The sequence below is a fragment of the Ursus maritimus genome, unplaced genomic scaffold, assembly GCF_017311325.1.
Source record: "Ursus maritimus isolate PB19 unplaced genomic scaffold, ASM1731132v1 scaffold_7, whole genome shotgun sequence".
Lineage (NCBI taxonomy): Eukaryota > Metazoa > Chordata > Mammalia > Carnivora > Ursidae > Ursus > Ursus maritimus.
In genome coordinates this window covers 56,091,727-56,102,670 of record NW_024426885.1, presented here as the reverse complement: position 1 = coordinate 56,102,670, position 10,944 = coordinate 56,091,727, and the positions used below count along the sequence as shown (strand labels likewise).

The following is a 10,944-nucleotide window of genomic DNA, read 5'->3' as shown; positions in this document are numbered from 1 at the left end:
TTTAAGGTAATCTCTACACCCAACATGGGGCTCAAACTCATGACCCTCAGATCAAGAGTTGCATGCTCTACCAACTGAATCAGCCAGGCACCCCAAGACATGTTTATTTTTGATTATCATATGTTCTGTATGTAATTAATACTTACTTAACTTAAGGAATGTATTTCCCTGAACATGGTGCTTTAACTATGTCGTAAAGGTATAATAGTCACTGTTAATTCCATAGTTTTCTAAGGAAGAACATATTCTGTGTAGTCTTTTGCATGTTTGAGAATCTCCATAATTTAAAAAAAAATACTAAAATCAGTTTGCTAAAGAAGAATATATTCTAGGGGTGCCTGGCTGGCTCAGTTGGTGGAGTGTGCAACTTTGGATCTTGGGTCATGAGTTTGAGCCCCACGTTGAGTGTAGAGATTACTTAAATAAATAAAAACTTCAAAAAAAAAATAAAGACTGAGGCACCCTGAGCTACCTGCTCAGTGGGGAGTCTGCTTCTCCCTCTTCTGCTCCTTCTGCACTACCCTCCCACTCATGCTCTCTCTCAAATAAATAAAATCTTAAAAAGAAATTAAAAAGGAAGACTAATGATAATAAACACCTGTTTATCACCCAAGTTAATAAAAGACACTTACCAATGGGAATGATATTCATATCCTTACAGTAGGGGCACCTGGCGGGCTCAGTTGGTAGAGCATGCCACTCTTAATTCAGGGTCAAGCGTTCAAGCCCCACGTTGGGCATAGAGCTTACTTTAAAACAACAGCAGCAACAATAAAAGTCCCAAATCATAGATGTCAGCCATGAAGTAACCCTGAAGTACCACTGAGTACTTGTCAATCTCCATATAGATTTGAGACTTTAAAAATCCTTTTTTCAGGGTGCCTGGGTGGCTTAGTCGGTTAATTAACCATCTGTCTTCAGCTCAGGTCACACTCCCAGGGTCCTGGGATTGAGTCCTGCATTGGGCTCCCTGCTCAGCCAGGGAGCCTGCCGCTCCCCATGCTGGTGTGGGGTCTGTCTCTCTGTCAAAAAAAAATACTGAAGGGGCGCCTGGGTGGCACAGTGGTTAGGCGTCTGCCTTCGGCTCAGGGCGTGATCCCAGTGCTATGGGATCGAGCCCCACATCAGGCTCCTCTGCTGTGAGCCTGCTTCTTCCTCTCCCACTCCCCCTGCTTGTGTTCCCTCTCTCACTGGCTGTCTGTCAAATAAATAAATCTTTAAAAAAAAAAAACATACAAACCTCCTATCTGGTTTCCTTGCTTACTCCCTTCTCCTCTAAAGTCACTTCTCAACACAATTGACAGAATAACCTTTGTAAAGTTTAAGTCATTTATTTGTTTGATTTCTTTCATTTGTTTTCAGATTCCTTCAGTGGCTCTCCATTTCACTCTGTAAAAAGCCAATGTTTACAATGACCTCTAAGACTCCTCGAAATCAAGCCTTTAATTTCATTTCTTACCACTGTTTCTACTTGCTCTTTGCACTCAACGCATCCTGACTTTCTTTCTTTTTTTTTTTTTTAAAGATTTTATTTATTTATTCGACAGAGATAGAGACAGCCAGCGAGAGAGGGAACACAAGCAGGGGGAGTGGGAGAGGAAGAAGCAGGCTCATAGCGGAGGAGCCTGATGTGGGGCTCGATCCCATAACGCCAGGATCACGTCCTGAGCCGAAGGCAGACGCTTAACTGCTGTGCCACCCAGGCGCCCCCATCCTGACTTTCTTGAACCCATTACGTATGCCTCTATATTAGGACCTTTGCATTGACAGTTCCTTCTGCATGCAGACTCCCAGAGATCCACCTTCCTGAGTCTTTCACATTTGAAGTCCTTGTTCAGCTATCACTTCCTCAGTGAGGCCTGCTCTGCACCCACCCCTATTTAAAATTACAGTCTTCCCCAGCTGTGCACATTCTTGATTCCTCCTTATTTTGCTTTACTTACAGAACTTATACCCTATTCTATACTATTTACTTATATTACCTCTCGTCTGTCTTCCTTCTTGAATACATATAAGCTCTTAATAAGGAAAAGAGGAGTTTGGGGGGCACCTGGCTGGCTCACTCAGTAGAGCATGCGACTCTTGATCTTGGGGTTGTAAGTTTGAGCCCCACATTGGGTGTAGAGATTACTTTAAAATCTTCAAAAAAAATTTTTTAAGCAAAATCTTAGAAAAACAGGGGTTTTTGTCCCCTCTTTGCTGATACATAGTGCAAGTTCCTGGAGCAGTCTAAATATCCACATAGGCTCTAAATAGATACTTAATGAATGAATATCATAAACTGCAATGCCAAACAGGGTGATAGGATTATAGTTCTTTTTTGGTTTCCCTAGTATTTCCAGTTGCTGCTTGCTTATGTTATCATAGATTTTCCCCCCATACTTTATATTTCATTATCGTATCAAGTTACTTGAAGACCACTCTTTCCAGTAGAAAAATAGAATGGTGATTTTTTAAAAAATGAAAATGCGATGCCATTTAATGTCTAAAATGGTGTTGAATCATCTTAGTAATTAGAGGAGCATACAACAATAAGAGTCTATTTCTTACCGATCAATTTGATGAATTTTTTTTTTAAAGATTTATTTATTTATTTATTTATTTGAGAGAGCAGGGGAGAGGGGCAGGCGGGGAAAAAGTCTTAAGCAGGCTCCTGTAAGCACGGACACTGATGATGGGGCTCGATCCCACCACCCTGAGATCACTGCCTGAGCTGAAACCAAGAGTCAGATGCTTAACTTACTGTACCACCCAGGCCCCCCTTGATGAAAAGATTTTAATAAAAATCAGTTTAACAATTAACAACGGTAAAGAGAAGAGTTCTTTCATTACTCTTGCAGTCAGTTTAAATTGTTGCACTTTTTTTGGACATAAATTTGGCACTGTCAGTCATCTATATCCTTTAAAATTCCAGCATGGGTGTTCATTCCATAATTGTTTATAAAACAAAAAAATCAGAATTCTTTTAAAGATTTATTTTATTTTAGAGCAAGTTGGGGGGGCAGAAAGGGGGAGAGGAGCAGACTCCCCACAGTGCAGGAAGCCTGACTCGGGGCTCAGTCCCACAACCCCGAGATCACAACTGGGCCAAAATCAAAAGTTGGACGCTTAACATACTGAGCCACCCAGGCACCCCTGTCTTAATGTTTAATAATAGAGAATTATTTAAATATATTTTGCTATAGACGTGAAGTTAAAGTCTGCAGCCATTGAAGAAACTGTTGGAAGATCAATGACATTGAAAAGGATTACGAAGTAGTTTTTTATAGATAACATGTTCCTTTAAATGTGTTTCATATGAATAGTTGTGTATGTGGGGGAAAAATAAAGGGACATGATTGCTGCTGTAATTTTAGTGTATTTTTGTGTGGTGGGATTTATTTATTTTTTAAAAATCTATGTTCCAGGGGAGACTAAAGTTTTGAAATTAATAGCTTCCAAGTTAAATACTCAAATAAGGTGAATCATGTCTATAAAATGTTAATAAAGGAAAGAAATTTACCCTTGTGTAGTATATGGTATGCTCTTGATAAAAATTATTTGTAATTACAGTTCTACTCAGAGGCTATTGTTTTTTCTATTTTATAATTGAGGAAACTGAGGCTCTCAGCAGTAAATTAACCCACAATAATAAACCTATAATGCCGCTAAAGTATTCTGTTCTATAGTATATATGTGAGAAATAGGTTCCAAGGACACATTTTTTTAAGTTTATTTATGTGCCAGTCCATACTACAAAACTCACTACTTCTAAATATGCACTTTAATCATTCTTAATAACTTGACAGATTTGTTAAACCATCACCACAATCCAGCTGTAGACCATTTGCCTGTTTCCCTTTTACAAAAATGGCTTTGTTGAGATATAATTCACATACTATGTAACTCATCCATTTAGAAGTGTACAGTTTGGGGGACCTGGCTGGCTCAGAAGATCATGCAACTCTTGATCTTTGGGTCGTAGGTTTGAGTCCCATGTTGGATGTAGAGATTACTTAAAATAAAAAATGAATGAATGAAGTAAAATTTTTTTAAAAAGTGATTTATCCAAGTTCCCATCTTTAAACAAGAAATAGAATGTTAGTGTAAGCAAATCTGGGTATTAACACTGTTAGTTAGATTTTCTTAATCATCTTAAAAACATCTCAGTTCCTCACATATTGTTTTATTTTGTAATAATCTATCTGCCACTAGTGTTACTGCATTGACTAGTTTTCCTTTAAGGTTTTAGAAAATATGCTTTGCTCTGTTTTGTTTAAATTTGTGTTATAATTTTCAGATTTTTATGGAATTATTTGATTTAATAAAGTCAAATTTTTTTCCTCCTTTTACTGTCTCTATACATTTCTTCCTTTTCTTATTCTTTATAATTCTTTCTTTTCTGGGGTGCCTGAGTGGGTGAGTCAGTTACACGATCAACTGTTGATTTCAGCTCAGGTCGTGATCTCAGGGTTGTGAGATGGAGCCCCACGTCAGGTTCTGTGCTTAGTGGGGAGTCTGCTTGAAATTCTCTCTCTCCTTCTGCCCCTCGTCCTACCTTCTCTCTTTCTCTTTTTCCCTTCTCTCTAAAAAAATAAAATAAAAATAATAAAAATAATTTTTTAAGATTTTTTTTTTTTAAGTAATCTCCACACCCAAGGTGGGGCTCAAACTTACAACCCCAGGATCAGAAGTCACATACTCTACTGACTGAGCCAGGCAGGCACCCCATTAAATTCCATCCATTTTTATTTGTACAGTGTTTCTTTCCATTGTGTCTTGAAAATTATTCAGTAACGGAAAATTATTTTTGATCTTTACAGTAGTAGAAAATATCTGTATTAATGAGTATTTTGCTGCTGTTGTATTGATGATTTTATAGATCGGGATGAGGAAGAAATAAACAAACGAGATGACAAAAGAGATATCAACAGGTACTGCAAGGAGAGGCCCTCTAAAGATAAGGTATTTATTGAATACTGTATTCCTTATGATATAATAATTTCCATTTCTCACATAATCCAGACTTATTAAGCATAACACTGTCATGAAGTTTATTGGTCCTTATATATCTGTATCTTACCACTCAGAGCAAAATTCAGCCGATTGTATTTTTATATTTGTAGTTAATATCAGATAACCAATATGTCTTATTCCTTTCTCCTGTATACGTAAACAAGATCAGCTCATTTTAACTTGTAACATGAGGCAAAGGTCTTTTCATATTTTTAACCGTTACATGGACATAGTCTCAGTTTCTCAATTTTCAGGGTAAAGATTATGTACTATTATTATCTTCTGCATTTTCTTTAGGAAAAAGAAAAGACTCAGATGATCACAATTAACAGGGATCTGTTAATGGCATTTGTTTATTTTGATCAAAGCCATTGTGGTTATCTTCTTGAAAAGGATTTGGAAGAAATACTGTATACTCTTGGACTACATCTTTCACGAGCTCAGGTAATCTGTCCTATGAATGTTTAAAATGTAAAGCCATTTTACGTAATTATCTTTTTAATCTCTGACTTTTTGAAATATGAAAGTAATAAGCTAATAGTCAAGAAATATTAAATGTGTAAAATAAAAAAAAGTTAAAAGTCTTCTCTGTAGTTCTATTTCTCTGGCCTCATGTAATCCTCTAGATCTTTTTGTAAGCAACTTTACATATATCATATATAAACACATGAAATCATTTTATACATTACTGATAGATAACTTTTTTTCTTTTTTTTAAGATTTTATTTTTGGGGGAGGGGAAAAGAAACGATTTTATCTTTAAGTAATCTCTACACCCAGTGTGGGCTCAAACTTACAACCCCTAAATCAAGTCCCATGCCCTACCAAGTGAATCAGCCAGTGCCCCTGGACAGCTTTTTTCATTTAACAATATATAATGACTTTTTACTATTAAAATAGAGACCCACTTTGTTCTTTTTATAACTATAAGGCATTCTTTAATATAGATGTACCATAATTGCCTTAACTAGTCTCAGTTGCTAGGCAGTTTCCATTTTTTAGAATTATGGACTATGGTATAATAAATATCTTTATTCTGGGGCGCCTGGGTGGCTCAGCTTTTAAGCGTCTGCCTTCGGCTCAGGGCGTGATCCCAGCGTTCTGGGATCGAGCCCCGCATCAGGCTCCTCTGCTGTGAGCCTGCTTCTTCCTCTCCCACTCCCCCTCCTTCTGTTCCCCCTCTCGGGGCTGTCTCTCTCTGTCTGTCAAATAAATAAATAAAATCTTTTTAAAAATAAATAAATAAATAAATATCTTTATTCATGTACTTTTAAAAAAGATTTTATTTATTTATTTATTTGACACAGTGAATGTGCACATGCAAGGGGTGGGGAGGGGCAGAGGGAGGGAGAATCTTTTAAGCAGACTCCACACTGAGCATGGAGCCTGATGTGGGGCTCGATTTCTGGACCCTCAGTTTACAACTTGAGCCAAAATCAAAGATTGAACGCTTAACCAACTGTGCCATCCAGGTGCGCACTGCTCCCTTTTTTAAGTAGATTCTAAGCCCAGTGTGGGGTTTGAACTCACAACCCTGAGATTTAAAGTCACATGCTCTTCCAACTGAGCCACCCAGTACATATACCTTAATGTATGCTTTAGTGTTTTTGTTTTTGTTTTTTTAAAGATTTTATTTATTTATTCAACAGAGATAGAGCCCACGAGAGAGGGAGCACAAGCAAGGGGAGTGGGAGAGGAAGAAGCAGGCTCATAGTGGAGGAGCCTGATGTGGGGCTCGATCCCATAACGGCGGGATCACACCCTGAGCTGAAGGCAGACGCTTAACCGCTGTGCCACCCAGGCGCCCCTGCTTTAGTGTTTTAATCAATGTTACACATTTTTTATTAATAAAAATTTTTTCAAATGATAATTTGGATTTTAGGTTTATAGAGAAGACAGTTTAAAAATGCACAAGATGGGGTGCCTGGGTGGCTCAGTCAGTTAAGTGTCTGCCATCAGCTCAGGTCATGATTCCAGGGTCCTGGAATCGAGCCCATGTCCAGCTGCCCTGCTCAGCGGGGAATCTGCTTCTCCTTCTCCCTCTCCTCCCTGCTCTTGCTCTCTCTCTTTCTTTCAAAGAAAGAAATGAAAAATCTTAAAAAAAAAAAAAAAGCACATGTTGGGGTTCCTGGGTGGGTTCAATTGGTTAAAGTGTCCAGCTCTTGATTTCAGCTCACGTCAAAATCTTTAAAAAAAAAAAAACAAAAACGCAAGTGTTTGAGTGGGAGAGGATACCTGTGAACACAGATGCCATTGATGTTTATTGTGTGTGAAAATTAGAGCACAGTTAAGGAAAATCAAAAATATATTCTCATCTTTTTGTTTACTTGCTTGCATAACAGGTAAAGAAACTTCTTAATAAAGTAGTACTCCGTGAGTCTTGCTTTTACCGGAAGTTAACAGACACCTCAAAAGATGAAGAAAGCCATGAAGAGTCTGAAGCATTGCAGGAAGATATGCTAGGTTTGAATATATTATTTTGAGACTACATTATTTTATAATTATTAAAGACAAAGAAATAAAATATGATCTTTTATTTTATAGGGAACCGGTTGTTACTTCCAACACCAACAGTAAAACAGGAATCAAAGGATGTGGAAGAAAATGTTGGTCTTATTGTGTACAATGGTGCAATGGTAGATGTAGGAAGCCTCTTGCAAAAATTGGAAAAGAGTGAAAAAGTAAGAGCTGAAGTAGAACAGAAGCTGCAGTTGCTAGAAGAAAAAACAGGTAAGAAACAGCATTGGGTATTTTGGTACTTACAAAACCCTGTTAGAATATATATGTGTCCACATATACATACCTGTGTGCACATGCATATCCATACTTTGCCTTTTAGTCTAGGCACATAATGCAACTTCCTTTTGACCATTAAAAGCTATAAAATTGCTTGGCTTTATAAGAATTTATCTTAGATTTTCATATGCATTCTTAGAATCCTTTGTTGTTCTTTTGCACTTTTTTAATCCTCTCCTAGTTCTACTTAGTTTTCGTCAGTTTTTGCTACTTTCTCTAATCCATACAATCATCTAAAAGTGGAACCTAGGTTTAGAAGTAATACTTAGGTAAAACTTAATCTAAATGAAGTGAGTATATTGCATCATGCTTTATAACTGGGGCATTTGTGGCCATTTTAAGGAAGTATAACTGCTTTTTATTTTCCTTAATATTTCCTAAATTTTTTTTTTAAAGATTTGCTTATTTTTAAGAGAGAGCATACAAGCAGGGGAAGGGGCAAGGGGAGAGGGAGAGAATCCTCAAGCAGACTCCTGCTGAGCGCAGAGCCCAATGCAGGACTCAGTCCCAGGGCCCTGAGATCATGACCTGAGCCAGAATCAAGAGGCAGCCACTTAACCTACTGAGCCACCCAGGCACCCCTTTCTTACATATATATATATATATATATATATATATTTTTTTTTTTTTTAAGATTTTATTTATTTGACAGAGAGAGAGCCAGCGAGAGAGGAAATACAAGCAGGGGGAGTGGGAGAGAAAGAAGCAGGCTCCTAGCGGAGAAGCCTGATGTGGGGCTCGATCCCAGAATGCTGGGATCATGCCCCGAGCCAAAGGCAGACGCTTAACGACTGAGCCACCCAGGCGCCCCCCTTTCTTACATATTTTTAACCTAATAGTTAAATTGGAGATTTTAAAGGGTAAGGTGGTGAATTTTTTTTTTTTTTTAACAGATGAAGATGAAAAAACCATATTAAATTTGGAGAATTCCAACAAAACCCTCTCAGGTGAACTCAGAGAAGTTAAAAAGGACTTTAGTCAGTTACAAGAAAACTTAAAGATTTCAGAAAACATGAATTTGCAGTTTGAAAACCAACTCAATAAGACAATCAGAAACTTATCTACAGTAATGGATGAAATCCACACTGTTCTGAAGAAGGTTGGCAGCTTTATACTTTCATATTTTCAATTTGTTTCAACTTTTAACTCTGGAAATTTTAATGTCGTTAAGCTCTTAGTTTTTCTCAGAGCAATTAGTGGTTGCTATTCTGTTCTTCGTCAGATTAATCAAAAGCAATTTCCAAAAGATTGTATTATTCTAGAACTTAGTTGGAATGTCAGCATGGTTTATGTATGTAGACTCCTTGAAACTTCTTGAAAACTTACAAGTTTCATGTGTATTTTCTTCCAGAACTAGAGAGTGAATTGAATTTGAACTTGAGAATAAAACCATTTACTTTTTAAAGCCATGTATTGTTGGGCAGAGTTGAAAAACTCTTTGGCACTATCAAAATCAATTTATTAGTATTTTTTGTCACTAAAAAAAACTAATTCAGTGCCATTATAAACTAACTAGAATATTTGAGACATCTTCCACATTCTCAGTCTCACTCAGAGAACAAGTAATATGAAAAATTGTATTACTGTGCAAGGAATATACTACTACTGTTCCTAAGAACCTCTAATTGCTCAGGACTTAAGTAGCCTTCTCAAATACTAGAAACTGTTCTGCATAGAATTCAACGGTTTCTTTCTTAGTTGACCCCGGGGTCAGTTTTTTATCGATCGCAAAATGGGCTATCTGGAGTGTCTGTTTACTGTTTTTTATGCTTAAAGTTACATGTAAGAGAATCTAACAAAATACACTTTCTCCTTTTCTATTTTGTTACAGGATAATGTCAAGAATGAAGATAAAGATCAGAAATCCAAGGAGAATGGTGCAAGTGTATGATAAAATACATGTAGTGATGAGGAATGGTGTTAAATAATGTAATATATAAAAATCATGATACAAGAATGTTTGAAAGTGATGCATGTTTGATTTTAGTAGTATAAGTATCTGTTAGTTCAAATGATGTATAAAGTTTTATGAATGTGAAGAGTCTGCTTTTGAAAATTGCTTGTAATTCCTGGCATTCAAATTATTAAACACTCCTTGAGTGAAATAATTTTGCATTGCAAAATGTTTTAGGATGAACTTTGTTATAGTTTTAACCCCAATAAAGTTCATCAATTTAATTGATAGTAGTATTTAATTACCAAATGTCTTTTATTAAAATACTTAGAAAATTGCAGTTTTATTTATAGAATTATCATTATTAGGTTTTTATAAAATTTTTTAGTCTTTTAAAATTTCAGTATAAATCATAAAATAGCATGCTGCTTAATTTTTTGCAAGTTTTTTGAATCAGACTTTTTTACTTCTCTTTAAAAAAAAAAAATCCCGTCTAATTATCAGTCTCTAAACTATTCATTAAAAATTAAATTCATCCAAAAGACAGTACATCAAAAACTAATAGACAATTACCATTGTTACTATGTTAGACTTTACAAAAAAACGAACAGTACTGATGTTAATGTTACTGCTTTCAATTAATTGTTCTACTTTCCCAAAATAGCACCTATATTTTAATTTTGAGGTTTTTTTTTTTTTAAATGCAGTATATGTCAAATGTACAGTTTAGCACCAAGCTAGTAGATGTCAGTATGATGTCTTAAGTTAAGCCTTCTTTAATTAAAAATAATTTTTTTATTAGTCTGTGTACTTCCTTCAGAATTTTAGTGGGTACATAAGAGTTGATAAACTGTTGAGTGAAAAGGGTAGAAAATGTGATATACTCTAAAGCAGTAGTTCTCAACAGGGGGTGAACTTGCCCCAGAGGACATTTAGCAATGTCTGGGGACACTTTTACTTGTCACAGCTGGGTGAGTGAATGCTGCTGGCATCTAGTTGTTGGAGGCCAAGGATGTCGCTAACCATCCTGTGTTGCCTAAAACAGCCCCCCAACAAGAACGAATTATCCAGGGGTGCCTGGGTGGCTCACTCAGTTAAGTGTCTGCACTTCAGCTCCAGTCGTGATCCCAGGATCCTGGGATTGAACCTTGTGTCAGGCTCCCTGCTCAGCAGGGAGTCTGCGTCTCACTCTACCCCTTCTCCTCCTTGTGCTCTCTGCCTTTCTCTCAATAAATAAATAAAATCTTAAAAGAGAAAGA

At 36.6% G+C, this 10,944-nt stretch overlaps 1 protein-coding gene across 5 annotated transcripts in view; it reads left to right on the top strand.

The window, feature by feature from the left end:
• Positions 1-10,483, top strand: part of CCAR1 (cell division cycle and apoptosis regulator 1) — a 53,698-nt gene extending 43,215 nt beyond the window's left edge. For 4 of the 5 annotated variants that reach the window (XM_040624201.1, XM_040624200.1, XM_040624202.1 and 1 more), the window contains 6 exons: positions 4,862-4,944; positions 5,293-5,439; positions 7,338-7,458; positions 7,540-7,725; positions 8,685-8,890; positions 9,623-10,483. In XM_040624201.1, the coding sequence (XP_040480135.1) occupies positions 4,862-4,944; positions 5,293-5,439; positions 7,338-7,458; positions 7,540-7,725; positions 8,685-8,890; positions 9,623-9,682 (803 nt within the window). In that variant the 3' untranslated portion in view covers positions 9,683-10,483. Of the gene's footprint in view, positions 1-4,861; positions 4,945-5,292; positions 5,440-7,337; positions 7,459-7,539; positions 7,726-8,679; positions 8,891-9,622 lie in introns of those variants that run through there. The other variant, XM_040624203.1, reaches the window with a different exon arrangement.
• The last annotated feature ends 461 nt before the right edge of the window (positions 10,484-10,944 follow it).